Here is a 16,686-nt window from a genome sequence, read left to right as displayed (position 1 = left end):
TAATTGTTCATTTGCGTGTACTTTCGGCTGCATTTGAACTCATCTTTGGGAAAGAAGGAGTTATGCAAAATGACTTTTCTCATAAAATATATCTTTGTGTGGATTTTTCTTATACTTGAACCAACAGGTAATTTATTTATCTGGGATTTTGTTCCAATATTTTCATTGTTTATGTAGTGTATTGATTATGTACCTATCTTATTTATCGCTTGAAATCGTAAGCATGAATTGTTGACATATAACTGCGATCTAAAATATCCTCCTTTAGATGGCCAAATTATCACATGGCATGAACCCACGCCAGCCCAAACAACAGAAAATGCAGCGGAAAAGATGTCCCCTGCTGTTGTACAGGTTTATGAGGGCTCTTCTGTCACACTGAACTGGACCTTCAATCTGACCTCAAAATTACGCTTTGGTGTGATTTATTTCAACACCGATGCTATTTGCACTGTAAACGCGGCTGGTGTAGTTGATTCTGCGGCAGATAAATTTCAGCAACGGTTTAACGTAAGCTCAACTACAGGAAAAGTTTCACTGTTTATCTCCCCTGTGACTGTTGGTGATGATAGGGCTAATGGAGAATTTAGGTGTGAGTTAATTGACTCCATTCCCAAGACGTGGAAACGAGCAATTCTGTTAGAGGTTATTGGTAAGTTTTAAAGTGTTGCTGACTCTAAGAAAGGCGTACCCTAGCTGTGCTATCAACTGTTATTCAATTCTTTCCTCTGAGCCTAGTTTAAATGCAGGTAGAACTTGAAAGATTTAAATTCTTAGCGAAAAAGCGTCTTTATCCCTTTTAACAAATTTGTTTAGTTTAGTGGACTGACGGTGTTTCAAGTGATCAACCAAATTTTGTTAGACGTGGGAGAAGGTTTGTTGTTAATGGTATACCTAACGTTATAGAACAATGATGCGATCACATGTATGTGTCTTACATATCATTTTAGGTCCTATTTGAATCATACACCCAAAATGGGATGCACCTTGAGAAAAGGGAATAATAATTACTGCATGGGAGGATTAAGATAACCCAAACGTTCCACAAATTTTGTTTACCTGACGTATGTTATTGTGATATTAAAGAGTGTGATCGACAAATAACTCTTGATCTTGGTTTGCGATCAGCCCTTTTTCATCTGTGGGAAGGAACAATTAGACAGATTAGACATAATAAACTGATTTCAACAGTGTAAAGGATACTAATATACCAAGCAATGGTCGTAACCTAGACTGCTTGTAGTGGTGGTGTGACCACAAAGCAACAACAAACTTGCCTATTTCATCAGATTTTCCAACCCTTAACATAGTGCTGTCTGTTAGTGCTATATTTGGCTACATTCAAGAGTGATTTTATTTGGTAAACCTCACATGGATAACATTGTGAAAAAATAGTCAACCTAAAGAGAAATCAAATAATAAGTTATCAAAGGGTTCAAGGTAAATTCAAATCCAAAGAGGTGTTGATTACTATATGCAGGGAAACTTGCATGTATAATTGCAGACAAAAGTCTTTTTACACTCAGTATATTTAAATTTTATCAGAAAGATCTTAATTTACCCTCTAAGCAAGCACAGAATGCAATTATCTTTGGAAAGCCAGTCTGTGTACTGACTTAATTAAGAGGATATTTCCTCACACAAATAAATCAGTTATAAAATCCTACTGCTTTAATATTTGAATATTACTGGTTTTTCTGTCAAGTTTGCTCATAAAAATTTTACTAATGTGCAATGGTTTTTCGGTTGGTTTTGTGAGAGTCTTTGGGTCTAATATCAAGGCCTTTAAGTTTTCAATATACCAGCCCCAATAATGTGTTAATGTGTTGAAAGAAGGAACACTTACCTGAAAACTAAATTGTGCAATGAGTGCATGGCAAAAGTCTTAGCATGTTCTACTTATTTTTTGAATTTTTCCTATAACCTTCTCCCATTTGAATGTTTCCTGTTGTTACAAAATGGTCACCAATTTCAGGCAATATTTTTTTGGGGGGGAAGGTGGGACTTTCAAGTAACTTATTAGAGATGAATCACAAGATTTCTGTTTATTATGTTAATTAGAGGATTGTCATCCACCTACTTTTAGCACTTATTGTACATTGTAGGTATGTCTTTTTTTGCTCTAAAGTTTTACACAGATACAATATTACACTTTTGGGTGACCTTGTGTCGACTTATAGTTCAGTATGCCAATAGATACACATAAGCATTCTAGAGAGTCCCATACAGTTTCCTACAAAACCATAATTTGGTTAGCAGTTTCACATGACAGACCATAGTTCAATTCCACCAGACAGCAATTTTGATTTCGAGTTTATGGTGACTTGAACTTGCTGTAGCAGCACCTCTTAATAGTTGCTGGTTGCAAGCAATCTGGAAAGATTGTAAATGCGCCAAGATGGCAGCACGCTTTTGGAACTTGCTCTGCCTTATGGGGGTCTATAATCAACTTATTCCAAGGTCTCAGCCTCCCATTACCAAATTGCAAAGCAGTAAGAACTTCTGCTACCTATCGAGCATCAATGGGGAATCCATTGTGCTGGGTACACGGAATTTTCCTCCATTTCCTGGCCTACTTTTCAGGCTGTCATTGAAGCGCATCGAGTCGACAGTCCATGCTATCAACTACTCGATTTCAAAAATCAGCAAACATGGAAGCACAGTGCTCATACTTCCTGGTAGTTTATTCTGGCTAGACCTCACGATCCACATGGATATTCAATGCAACCCAGGACAATAATTTGCGTGACATATCGCCCCGACGACTCTCCTCTGAGTTCCTTCGAAGAAGTACTTAAGCCTAGCTATATTCAAGCCTTGCTGCTTGACAAACCGATCACAATCTTAGGCGACCTAAACTGCGATGGCCTCAAGAAAACAGGCACTGAATACAAAGCTTTGGAGAAATTCTATACGGATATGAACTTGAAACAACTCATTACAAAACCAACCAGGATAACAGCGACCACTCAATCCCTGCTCGACGTTCTCCTAGTCTCCTCCAACAATTCAGTGCTTGTTAGTGGCGTAATACATTGACCAATTAGTGACCATTCAATTGTTTTTGTCAAGCTCAAGGTTAAGAAACCCAAGATTACCCCTCAGTGCATTACCACTTGAAGTTACAAGAAGTATAATGCGGATCTCTTTGTCACGGATCTAGCTAAGGAAGCGGATTCCCTGCTCAATATCTTCTATCAAACCGATGTAGACTCTAAGCTCAATATTTTAAATGACACTTTGCAGTCTGTCCTGAGCTTGCACGCTCCCATGAAACAAATTAAACTTCGGAGTAGACCGTGCCCCTTTGTGAACCAGGAAATCAAGGATCTTATGAGATCACGAGATCTCCTCCTGAAGCAATTCATATAGTCTCGCTAAGACACCGAGTGGATAAATTTCAAACATTCCCGTGACTTGGTCAAGAAAAAGCTACAAGAAGCTGAAAGAGATCACACCTTTCAAGAGGTCACAGCTAATAAAAACAACTCTGGCTCACTCTGGAAAATTATTAATCGCCCCATCCCCTCCAAAGATAAGCAGAGACCAGCCTTTACAAAGGATGTTGCAGTCTCAACCAACGAATTCAATCAGTTTTTTGCTAAAGTCGGCTTAAATGCTCTTGAACTCTTTGCAGATTCCACTATACAGAACGGCTATAGGCCAGCGCACATTTTCCTACAGAGGGGCCAACATATGGAATAACTTGCATAATGAACTTAGGCAAAGTGCCTCATTAGCATCTTACAAGCGCGCCCTGAAAGGCACACTATTGAGGCAGACATTTCCTTCATGAGCTCTAGAATTTAATTTAGTAGAATACCATCATAAATTGTGATTTCGAGTTTTATTGTCATTTTTGCTTTTATAAATTGTAAAGAGTTTGTAAATAGTTCCTGAAAAACCTCACGAGGATGTTACTATTAAAGTTATTATATTATTATTAAAGATCACTATGCGCAAATGAAACCAGTGGGGAGATGTTTCCAGTATTGAAATCAAGAATCATGATGTTTTGCTGCCAGAGACATTGTGGGAGTCATTTCTGTGGACATATTATAATTGGCTAGTCACACTCTAGAGGGCTAAAGTCCCTAAAGAAAATATTTTTTCAAGGAATGTTTTTGTAAATAGCTCCCTTGGGTCTCAATATTAATTTCTACCTAATTATTTGTTAGAAACTGTTTTTAAAATAATAATGCCAAGAAAAGAAGTCAGAAAAATTTACTGGCCTTTTGAAGGTCCACTGGGTTTCTTAAGGCATGCAGATATTTGTGAACATTGAAGCACTTACTATGGATTATAATCCGTGGACTGTTCTTGTATAATTTGGACAATCATAACGTGTGGATATCATTTGTATGTGCACGGTTTGTGAAGAACATTTAAGAATCATGTTAAAAGTATTATCACTTTTACACATTGCTTACACATCTACATGCCATTCAAGTAACCTTGAAGTTTACTTGTGATTGTTTGATTGCTTTAAGTTTCAACAAATATCATTGGAATTAGAGGTAACCGAACTGTTCCTGAAGGTGACAACTTGGTTTTGACCTGCAATGCTTCGGGTCGACCAGAACCAAACATCACTTGGACCAAAGAGAAGCCTGGGAACCAAGGAAATATTGGTTTGGTGCAAGAAGGAAAGGTGCTGAATATAACAAGCATCAACAGGACTGATGCAGGAGTTTATACCTGTACAGCATACAATGGCTTTGGTAAACCAGAGAACCGAACAATTAATGTGAATGTTACTTGTGAGTATGTATTGAAAAAAACTTTGACTAATGTTAAACAGAGATGCACTTTCCATATATTTTCTATGTTGTTGTGTACTGTGCTGTGAATTACTTCAATTAATGTTAGGCCAAGTACATCCATGCAGGGCTCCAAGCTCAAATTTTCAAAAAATTACCTGTAGGCGACCTTCAATTTTAAGGTGGTCACCATAATTTAAGTTGCATTACACAAAGTATGTAGTGAGCTGAACGTCAAGATCACAATGCTTTCTTGTACCAACTTGGTATGTTAAATAATCCTTTCTTTACTCCCTTGCTGATTAATAATGGTAATAGTAATGAGTGGAGTCCAATTTGGTCTGTAATCATACAAGTGATCAACAAATTGGGACAAGGACAGCGCAAAGTGGGAGCACAAATCTTAGTTTTACTTTTTCAAAATTGCAATTTAAAGCTTCTAACAAAACAGCGACAACTTGTAATAAGAATTTGATGAGCACTGTTCCTTAATATGCAGTACAGTAAGTGTCATTTTAAAAGAGCAATGTGATGAACAACATTATTATTATCCTCAATTTTACAAGAAAAAATATCTGGTTTATTTTCTGGTTTAGAAGTTTCAATTAATTGTAATGTTTCATTATAAAAATGATGTATAATCTGCTTATAAACTGTATAAACTGTCATTTGAAGCAAACTCTCAGGGAAGATTGTAATGAGCACTATCACTTCACGTAATAACATGGATGTAAACAAACTTAATCCTCACAAAGGTGAATTTTTTCAACTCACAAAAGAGGACTGTCTGGCTTATCTCATTGTATATCCCTTCACAAGGTATATGCATAGTAGCAGTACCATGCAGTAATCTTAAAAAATTAAATTTAATACTTTAAAAAATAACTGATATTCTTGAACCTTGGTTATTGCTGTGCTATTCCAAAATAGAATCCATTTCCTCTTAAGCATTTTTACAGTTATTCAAAATTTCTTTTTAAAAATAACCTCTGTTATTTCCAATTGTCTTTAACTCTACCAATATTACATCAAACAAAAGAATATGCTTCAAATCAGCCAATACATGAATTAGCTGGCTCTGAGAGTCCTTTGATTACATCTTCTATTTATTTCTAATTTTATAAACAGATCCAGTCAAGATTGTTAATTTTCAAACTCAGTATGAAGTTGATGTAGGACAAAGTGTAACTCTTAACTGTAAGGCAGAAGGAAACCCTCCACCTACTTACCGTTGGACTCCATGTAATGACTTGAGAGAAAATTGTGAAAAAAACTCTTTTCGAGTTTTAAAAGTCTGTGAAGATGCCAACTATACCTGCAAAGTGGCCAATGGAATTGGATTTGAAGCAAAAACTGCCAATGTTTGTAAGTTACTGTTTAGTTTGTCTCATATACTGCTCAACAGTGGGAGATTTTTTCTCTTTCTTTAAGCTGTTTTAAATTGTTAAATGTGATCTCATAATGATTTTTTCTTTTTCACAGTCATTGAAGGAGAGAGGATTTTTATAACTATAAACATGACTGACAAAAGCTGTGCTGGTGGAAAATACAGTGAATCCTTACTGTTAAATGGATTCGATAAAGTGGTAACAACTTTCATGTGTCTTTTTACTTCTTCTACATTGGTTAAGCTCAAAATGACATTCTTTGAGATGTAAAGCAATTGTGTAACTACGTGTATGGCAATCAATTTTCATTTTCCTAGTTGGTAATTAGAGCTAGTTGCTTATAAGGTTTCTAAATTTATTGATGTGTGGGAGGTGAATGCATGCTTTACTTCTATGCAAGCAAAATTTATGTACTCTTTTAGAGTTTGGAATCACTCTGATTACATCACAACATTTACAAGATGGCTGGAAACTGGCTGTGTTCCTTTTCTTTGTTTTTATGGATTTGGGAGACTGCTAATTTTTCAAATCCATCATGGACATTGTCAAAAAACTACAAACTTTTTAATTCCACTCCATACAATGTGTTTCTTGAGCAGCATCTAAGGAGGCAATCCTAGGCGGGCAAGAGTGGCCCATCTTGCTCACTTAGGTACATGTAGCCGATCAGAACATACACGTTTTGCTTCTTATTGCCTAAGGGCATTGCCAGGGATATAATAAGGATAATTATTGGTTTCCTTCATAACATATATGTCTACTTTCAGGTAATCATGAATTTAGGTTGTTGAAGTTTCTTACACTTAAATAAAGTCTCTCCTTAGCATCAAGAAATCTTTATTAGATGAGGACAGTTGTTGTCTTACTGAACATTGTCTGTTTTAAATGCGAATGTTAATTAGCTCTGTTTTTACTGAAGCTGGCAAGAATATTTCTGACAGAAAATGAGCAAAATTGGCACATTCAACATATTAATGAGTGAACAGTATCAGGTTCATGGAAAAAATGAACCTCTCTGATTTTGTGCATTTAATACAATGTATTGCACTTGTCCATTGCATTTCAGTTCCGAGAGGTTTTCTCTCATTACGAAAGAGTGGAAGTGAGAGATAACAGGTTTGTTAACCGTCAGTATTCATTAATTTAGTTGCTGTCCTTTATAAATTGTATTTTTCCCTTCTGTAATATGTTCCACTTTAATCCAAGCTTCAGTTGTTTTCTCTCCCAAGGTGTAGTACTCTGAAGCTAGCACTGAAATTCGACTCCATCACAAACCAAACATATGTTATTACAAGTCTTCGTGATGCTGTCAAAGATGGCTTTCTCAAAGAGTTCCGTATTTGTTCTACATGTATAAATGGGGCAGCATCTTGTCATGTAACACCAACAACGGACTCACCACCACATGCATATCTCCCTAAAGGTAAGTTTCATGACACCTCACTTAGATGTTCACAAGCTGGTATGTCTCCCGTAATCCCATAATCCTGCCTGATGATGACAAGCACATTTTCAGCATATTTTGATGTATACATATATTCATTTAGAATAAATGAGACCAAAGTGACTCAAATGGTTGAACACACTAGTAAATAAAAGGGGGAAAAAAAGGAGGCAATTATAGCAGTTTGAACTTGAGTTGTAGTAAGTGATTATAAGTGACTTGTTTGCTTCCATAGTTGTAGAGAGCAATAACTCTACAGTCTGAAACACTGTACAAGCCTGATATTCTTTAAGGCTATGGAGACTTCCATGTATTATTGACATACCTTGGATGAGCACCTCCCCTTCTGTATATGCCCTCTCCCCTTCCTATCCTCCCAGGGTTTTTGAGAGTTGTCCAATTACACACGTAGATCCTAACGGAAAGAATGTGTTTGCCACAATATGTTGTAGGCATTGACATTTCTGTAGATAATGTTTGTGAATCTTACAAATTTAAAGGATTCGATGACAGGTGCTCATTTGAGGGCAGAGTAGTCACTCCACAATAGTTGGGAATTTTCATCTCAATTTACAGCAGTACTTGTACATGTACTACAATTTTACCTTGATTTCCAATTTTCCCATCAAAACTTGAATACACAAACGGTCATACAAGCAAAAGCAACCATGACATGAGAATAAGCTCAAACATTTCACTCTGTTTCATTATGTTAGTGAGTTGCCATCTTGAATGTTTTACATTTAGTCTCGATTTGTGTTGGACACCAGTTTACATAAATAATTACATGCTATGATTATTCATATTCAGTCTCTATGTTCTGCTAGCATCGCAACAATATGCGTGCTTCATGTTGACCCAGTAGTCTTAGGAGAGAACGATGTTACTGCTTTTTTTTTCTGCAAATGAACGCCTATAGGTGGTCTTTTATTTTTAATTCTCCAGTGACTATATGACGTGTTATAATGTGATATGTTGTGCTACAATCAGCGAACGGTAATATTTCGAATGATACGAGGATGTCAGTCGAGTGACGATGAAAACGATCGTTATTACAGACTAGTCCAGTCAGTGGCAGTAAATGTTAACCTGCCCCATTCCACAGAAAAAAGAAAAAACAAAATTTATGTCGTTGAAATGCAAACCGTCTGGTGCTCAACACTTTGAATTGAATTATTGATTTATTTACAGTGCTATCATTAATCGAATACTACATTACTGATATCAGTTACATTAAGTTCATTATTTTGAATATCTCTTTTCTTGAAACATGTAAATGGTCTTTGGTCTTTTTAGCCATGAAGTTAGAGATCATCATAATCATCTCGCTGTTGTCGCTGCTCCTCGTTGTTGTTATTGGGATCTTATGTTGCTGGTACTTCAGCACAACGATTGGTATCGTTGTTGTCTTCGGATTTATCCGAAGATTTTTACGCCCAAAAAATCTGGATTCAACGGGTTAGTATTGCACGTTCTAATCGCCTTTGTGACTTTACACCAATTTCAATCAATTTCAATCAAATCACTGTTATTAGTATATTCTAGTTATATTTTGCACAATATATGAACAAGTTCACCATAGTGTCCCTTAGATTGAATTTCAAGACAGCATTTGGATTTAATTTTCACTGTACGTGTACATCTGTGATTGTCAGAGATGTAATCAAAATTACTGGAGACAGTTAAACTCCTGAAACATCTACTCGAAACGCATATTTACATGTATAAAACAAAAGAAATAACGTAATTATCATTGAAAGAAGCAATAACTTTTTATGCAAGAAAAATCTAGCTCCAAATTTCTAGAGCTGAGTATCCCAAGATTAGTTCGTGGTACTTAGGATAATTGTGTTTAGCCTTTGAATAGTTTGCTAACCCGTACGTTACCCAAAGCAGTGACTTGCATTGGTGTATATGGATTGATTACTAATCCTCTACAGTATAATTATGTTCTAATTTATTTACTATGTTTCTTTTTTAAAACGCTATTGTAAGAAGTCCATTCTAATGGAGGCCACGATGCGAGGATGTAAGTATTGTGTACATGTTGAATATTTTTTTCTGTGACTAGAGTGTCAGCCCCTTTTTGGACTTATTCGTTTATTAAGTGTTTGTTTTTAACATCTTTGGATATGTATGAATCGAACGCTTGTTACTGCTTCACTGGCTTGTGAAATTTGAACCATATGTTTATTTTTCCCCTTTTTATCTTTTTATTTGTTTGATTCACGATGTACACGAAGGTGTATATTCAGTCATGATTTTTAAATTCATTTTAAATGCGAATAAGCATCTTTTTTTAACTATAACATCAGAAAAACCTAATCTTAGGGACCAGGTAGCGGAGGGCCAAATTTAAGGGAAAGTCATCGTGCATTGTAGGGAAGCTGGTTATAGCTCACCCGACAACCAGTATGCAGCTGCGGGTCCTAGGGCCAACTATCGAGCCTCCAATCCATTGTCTGTGCCCTCAGTGACTTGTGAAGATGCTGATGAAGTTCAGAGGGAAGAAGAGGTAATAGAGCAGGTGGTAGATAAAACAAAGAAAAAGGAGGTAAGGTTCCTCTTTGAAGGAACTCTAGTAAACGAATCTTACACTTTGATTGTGACCAGATCCCAGTAAAGTTGTTTTATAACCGAGTGATCAAACACATGTATCACTTTTCTCTCGTGACAATAATTTACACGTTCTCAAGACTACATTCTGCTCTTAAAGAAGTTAAAAAGTGATTCAAAAGTCGATACTCCACCGACTGTACGGAGTATTGCAGATTTCTTTAGGAGCGTTTCTGCTTAAGAAAAGGGACGCACAATAGAAATACTTCCACCGAGCCATTTACTGATAAAAGGAACGATAAGGAAATTTAAAAGTTTTAATTTTTGCAATTGTTTGAGTCGGTTACCATGGAAAACCAAGGCTTGGTACCATTTTTGTGGTTAGATAGGGCCAAGCCTGATAACGAGCAGTAATGTTTAATGTCAGTTAGACAGCGTTCGTCACCATGCCTACTCCAAACCATTCTCCACCACACAAAGATACACACCTGTCCACAGTCCACCGAAAAAAACAATTTACTACGGCGGCTTATCAACATTTGTCAACCACTAGGTGATAACCAGCTAAATGGTCTCTGCATGTTTTCGTATATTAACCCACCGACCCACCGACACCCCCCCTCCCCCCCAAAAAAAGCCAAATTAGCCTCTGCAACGCGTCTCTTCCTGTAGGACACCTGCATCATTGCAAAGGTTACATTTTTATTATGAAAAATTACAAGTTTATTCATTTTTGATGAACCGCTGTCAGAAGAATGCCCACGATTGTCTGTTTCGTTCAACTACAACTTGTTTTTCTTCGTATCGCTGGCAGAAACATAAATCTGGTGAGCTTTGGAGTACCTTCTTTGGTGAAAAGACTGGTTGTGGACGAGTGCTATCTGCTGGTTTTACCAATCCTGGGTTTCCAGGCCTTGGATCGTAGAGGAAGTGTGCAGCTTTAGTACAGCTCAGAGGTACTTGGCCTTAAATGCACGAGAAAAGCGTGTTTAAAAAAAAAGTGCGCACACGCGTATAATTTTTCCAAACGCACTCAAAAAAAAAACCCGCGCGCAAAAGAAGCTGATTAGTATGTATGAGGCAGTCTTTTGTTTTACCCTTGGTATAATTTTATATTACTGAAACAAATTTCGTTTTATCTTGTTTTTAACGTTTTTGCACAGATTTTTAGCGCTATTTCACAGGTGGTCTTCCACTCACATTTTAAAAATTTTCAATACTTACTGGGTCCAATCCATTATGATACCACCGGAAATATTATCCAAAAATGTTGCGAATTGCACCAGTGATTGACATTTTATAACCATGACTTTGCTTAATTAAGGGTTCGACTTCCAGAATTGTTCCAGTGTCCATGCTGATGGCAGTGACACAACCATTTAAAGAGGAAAAACCTCTTCTTTGCCACGTGCGCGAGCACTTGGTCACTGATGGGACCTCTCACATTTTCAGACTTAACATAATTATCCACAATGTCGCACTCTGTGTTCTGATGAGTGTTTTTCTTCACAATGGAGGCAATTCACGCACCATTCAAAGTTACAAAAAGGGTAAAACAAAAGACTGCCTCGTACATACTAACGAGCTTTTTTCACGCGCGTTTTTTGAGTGCGTTTGAAAAAATTAAACGCCTGCTCGCTTTTTTCTAACGCTTTTTTTTAACGCTCTTTTCGCGTGCATTTAGGGCTAAGTACCTATGAGCTGTACCGTTTTTTCTCTCTGTGCCTGTTCCTTCAGATGCTATCAAAACTGCTGAAGTATTCTGCTACATGGAAAAACATAATGCATAGATTTAAATTTGTTGTCAAAAATGTGAGAAGGTTAAAATCATGTGGCGTCTTATCGCCGGCCGGAAGTACCACCATAAAGCTACAGAAAAGTCGTAGTTCACATCATCTTATTCAGGAAAATCTTAATTTAGTTCATTTTCGACGACCTAATTTTCGCCTTCGCGATATACAAAACTAGTTTGGTCAATATATTAACGTGAGCACATTCCATGTAGCAACGTATGAAAAATAACCACTCGATATCACGTCCTTTTCGTAAAAGAAAGAAAGAAATCCCGGAAGCAATTTAAAGTCTTTTTTTTTTTTTTTTGTCGAGTATCTGTGTTCATTCCTCAAACTTAGAAAACATTGAATACCTTCGATTCTTCGGGAATGTTTACACTTTTAGTGCTTAGGAGATCGAAAACCGCAAGATTACAATAGAACCACAAACTCAGCGATATCGCTCTCAGCTTGGTAATGTTTTCCCATTGACGGCACAATAACATTTTCTCTTGAAGTGCATTGTTTTCTAAGCTTGACAGTAAATCAGTTTTTGCTTAATTTGGGAAAGTGGAATGTACTTCAGCAGTTTTGTATGCACAGCTGGTTGAACTTGTTCAGTGAGCTTTCAATTTCCCTTTAGTTAGCTGTTTAGCGTATAAAAATTAAGAATAGATATTCTAGCGGAACCGCTGTCAGCTTAAAAGTATATTTTCCTAACAATCACAAAATAGTGCTACTTAGTGGCTAAGCCATTGATTTTCACATTATTTTAAACATCCCACAATTTATCCAATAATTTGTTGGGTGAGTAAATTTTCAAACAAGTAAATTTTATAAAATACCGCAGTTTAGTAGAAAAATTCTTAATATCCGATTCGAGATGTGCAAGGATGTGTGACGAGTCGAATGTGATGACCCTCTTTCCATGTCTTTCTTTCTTGGTGAAATTGGAGCAGATCGTAGATATAAACGAGCGCCTCTAATGTGAAGGTTATTTCCTTTAATTAGGAAATTTGTGAAAAGACCATTTCAGTGAAAGATCTGGGAAATTTTGTGTGGGTTTGTCTTTTGAGGCACTTTCTTTGTAATGTTTCCCCGTTCAAATAATCTCTTAAGATTTCAGCGCTATTTTTAGTCAAGGGTAGAATCATTAATTGTTGATTTTTTTTAATATGAGGATGTTTGGAGTATAATATCATTATATAGTATCGCGTAAGAGCATAATACTTTTGGGAATTTTGCACTTGGCATATTTTTCTTTGTGATTGTGATTTGTCTTTCCATTTTTCTTGATTAATCGTAATGTGAATTTTCCTCGATAAATTAAGCGTTTTTTGTCTTTGATTTTTTTTATTATAATTGTATAGTATGGGTGTATCTTCTTTCTCAAATGTTTAAATGGTAGAAGAACTGAAAAAATCTTTACTATTGATTTTGCCATCAGGGAAATTAAGAAGGAATTAATTTATATGCTTAGACCTTTCTTTTTTGTAGTGTTGAATTATTCGATTGGTAGTTTTTTTCCACTCTTAACAGTTCTAAGTATATGCTGTGTTTAACGGCGCAAATATAACCAAAATAATGAGTTTAACTAGTGATTACACAGCAGATGATTGTAGTCAAATCACGTGATTGAAAATTTGAATCAGTTCCCAGTTTTAGAACACGTTTGTAGGTGCTTGCACGGCACATTGAACATATGAGAGATCTTTTCTCGATTTATTGCATTCAATTACTGTAGAAGTGTTTTTGATCATAACAAATCATTTTAACGAGTTCCTGTTACGAAGGATTATGATGATTAAAAACAAATGTTAAATCATTGTATTCTATGAAGTTGTAGCTAATTTTAAGGTAATAATTTTTTTATATTTATGAAAAGTTTAGATTTCAGTAGATTTACTGCTACATTGTAGCCACGTCAGTAAGTTTTTATCAGTTTCAAACTGCATGGCATTGTACCAGCCAAGCAGTGCCTATCGAGTGTTACCTGGAGTAAGAACATCGCGCAGCCTGCCTATTGTTTTCGAGAAATTTACTTCCAGATTATAGATCTGTGGTAATTTTGGCGAAACTTGACCTGGAGAGAGCTCTTATCATTCAAAGATTACGTGCGTTTCCCTTCCCGATCCTTTGAAAGATACAATTCGGATTAAATTAAAATCCAAACCGGTGATTACCTGTTGTTCAGAGGGAGGTTCTTACTCAGGAATTACGAGATATGGTAGCCTATTAGCTGCTTCACTTTATTCAGATATACTGGAAACCGTTTTTATTAATAACCTTAGTTACAATAACTAGCTGCAGGTATAATAATTGCATTTATATTTACTGCAAACAGTTCTAATCAGTGCGAGGCAGTTGCCCTTAACTTTCTATTTTGCTGTCCATCTATGGAGAGGCGAGGTCGTTCCATTTGTAATAGTGACGCGACTCTCTCTGCAACGTCCTTTAGAAAGGAGTATTAGTTACGCTGATACTGAAGTGCTATCAATTATAGCTTCTATACTGTGTAGAATTTATGCTTAATAAATGCTGATAAAATCATTGCGGATGATTTTATTTGGTGTTCTAAATAATCATTTGAAGGCGAAGAATACAGGAGCGTTGTGAAAAATTGCAACTTCGAAAGTTATTTACAAATTTGCCTTACATAAAGAGTCGACACAACAAGTTAAGTTACTGCAAACAATTAAAGCGGAAGAATCATAGGTAAATTGAGACTTCAAAGAAAAGTATACACGACGAAATCGTCGACGTTTGCGTTGAGCTGCTGGTCGTAAATTTTCATGTCGATGAATTTCTGTAAAGGAAGCAACAATTTGCTTTAGAGGATAATGAAAATGGATGATATCAAATTTATTACAGAGGGGGAAACATTTGTTTGTGAGTAAGAAAAGAAGGTCTTAAAACAACTTCTCAGAAAACAAGTGGTCATTTTGTTTTCAAACTTTATTGCCTCAAATTGATTAACCCTTTACACCCTGAGATAATTTTGCATCTCTATTCTGTTCTCTATAAATTTCCAGTGACACTTGAAGGAGAATTTGTTCAACAAATAATGGGTTTTTAAGTTGGTTATCATTTCCTTTGTTCTCATGACCTTAGTGTTTCATTCAGGGGTGATACTGTGAGGAGAATTTAGTTGTTAGTCAATCCCAGGGGCTGAAGGGTTAAAGGATGCAGAAGTATAGCATGAATATAATAGTTTTAAACAAATTACTAATTTTTGCATAAAAAGTGAAGTGAGTTGCAGGGATCACCATGATCTGGGGAAAATTGAGCAGCCTGCTTTACAGAGGTAGAATATAGAAAAACTCCATTTCAGGTAATAAGGGTGAGGATACATGATGGAAACTCAAAATTAGTTAGCTTTTGAAGCAAGCTAAGAAATGTTGGACAAGTCAGGATAGCAAAGTGGCACATGGAACTATCCAGCATGTTTGTCTCTCGCAAGACGGGGTTTTAATCTTCTTGTGTTTCCTTTGAATCATTATTCACCTTAATCAAGTCCATGCTATTAGCCTTTGTCCTTAAAACACTACCAAGAGTAAATAAATCCCTACCTTATGTAAGGTTTCCTTATCTTTCAGCTGGTTTCTTAAGTCAGTGGATGTAGTCTTGCATCCAGGTCATTTTGCCAGCATCTCATCATGATCTGGTACCCGGTGTTTGTGAAATGGAATGTGCTTCTTAACTGTTACAATATTCAAATGAAATCAGGAAATTAACAATTAGGACATCAATCATGTGTGGCTCAACATAAGCTATCTTGGAAGGAGCTAAAGACGAATGATGAATGAAAAATGTTTGCCAAGATATATTTGGCATCAGTTTTTTAAATAGTGAAGTCCCCAGGACAAACAAGAGGGTACAACAACTTACAACTTGTCATCCACATGTTGTGGTTTAGGCATTCATTATCCTTGCTGAAGTAAGTTTGCAATTTTCCTGCCATCTATTTGTGGAAAGGGTGAACCACCTAAAAGTAAACATGAAATTTGTAAAGCCACCAGTAAAGAAAACGAAATTATATATTTCATATTTATCTAATTTTGCCTCAGTGACCACAGGAGCATATTCATGAATAAAATAATGTATATGATGTGTGATATGTTTAATATCACTTTGCAACAAATTATTCTTGAAAAATTAATTCAAGGCTTAAAACTGCTATTTAAAATGAATACTGCCACATACTCTGAAATAATGTTTGGCGAGGCACTTACCTATGGTTATAAAAATCCTAATAAAGTAATTCTAAGGACCAGTAGGTAGTTTTAACTACCTACTTAGAATTACTTTATTAAGATTTTTATAACCATAGTTTACTAACAAACTCATTTACACAATTAAAGTGGAAACATATCAATTTATTCTCACAGATGGTCAACATTTAAATCAAGAAGGTGAGTGCTAGTTTTACAACAGAATGCTAGATAACTAAAACCATAACTGTGAAACTAGATTAAGATTTAAAAGTTCATAAAATGACATATGTATAATAAATAATATACTATTCAAATAGTATATTCTGTAACCACATGACAGAAACATGATTTATATGGTCAATTTAGACAAAATATTTTTCACGACACATTTGTTCCTTGATGTTTAAATAAAATGCCTTTTTTTCACTTTTACAATTCCATAAGTTTACCGTTTATACTACAGATGGTGAGGATCTACCCAAAGGAATACCTCCTTCAAGTGGTGTAAGTGTAGATTGGAAAATAATATACCGTAAATGTCCATATATAAGC

The 16,686-nt window shown here is 35.9% G+C and overlaps 1 protein-coding gene across 3 annotated transcripts; it reads left to right on the top strand.

The window, feature by feature from the left end:
• Window positions 1-23: 23 nt before the first annotated feature.
• On the top strand, window positions 24-14,462 carry LOC131799921 (uncharacterized). Of its 3 annotated transcripts, none has more exons than XM_066169165.1 (11): window positions 24-127; window positions 269-652; window positions 4,491-4,760; window positions 5,889-6,125; window positions 6,243-6,346; window positions 7,215-7,264; window positions 7,378-7,571; window positions 8,889-9,050; window positions 9,591-9,621; window positions 9,975-10,146; window positions 10,963-14,462. In XM_066169165.1, exons 1-11 carry the CDS (start codon window positions 70-72, stop codon window positions 11,071-11,073), a joined length of 1,773 nt encoding a protein of 590 aa, XP_066025262.1. In that variant the 5' UTR covers window positions 24-69; the 3' UTR covers window positions 11,074-14,462. The 3 variants fall into 3 exon arrangements, with proteins under 3 accessions (XP_066025262.1, XP_066025263.1, XP_066025261.1); XM_066169166.1 differs by having other exon boundaries at window positions 9,588-9,621; window positions 9,975-10,107; XM_066169164.1 differs by having other exon boundaries at window positions 9,588-9,621.
• The last annotated feature ends 2,224 nt before the right edge of the window (window positions 14,463-16,686 follow it).

The sequence above is a fragment of the Pocillopora verrucosa genome, chromosome 6, assembly GCF_036669915.1.
Source record: "Pocillopora verrucosa isolate sample1 chromosome 6, ASM3666991v2, whole genome shotgun sequence".
Taxonomy (NCBI): Eukaryota; Metazoa; Cnidaria; class Anthozoa; order Scleractinia; family Pocilloporidae; genus Pocillopora; species Pocillopora verrucosa.
This window is presented reverse-complemented; position numbering and strand designations above follow the sequence as displayed.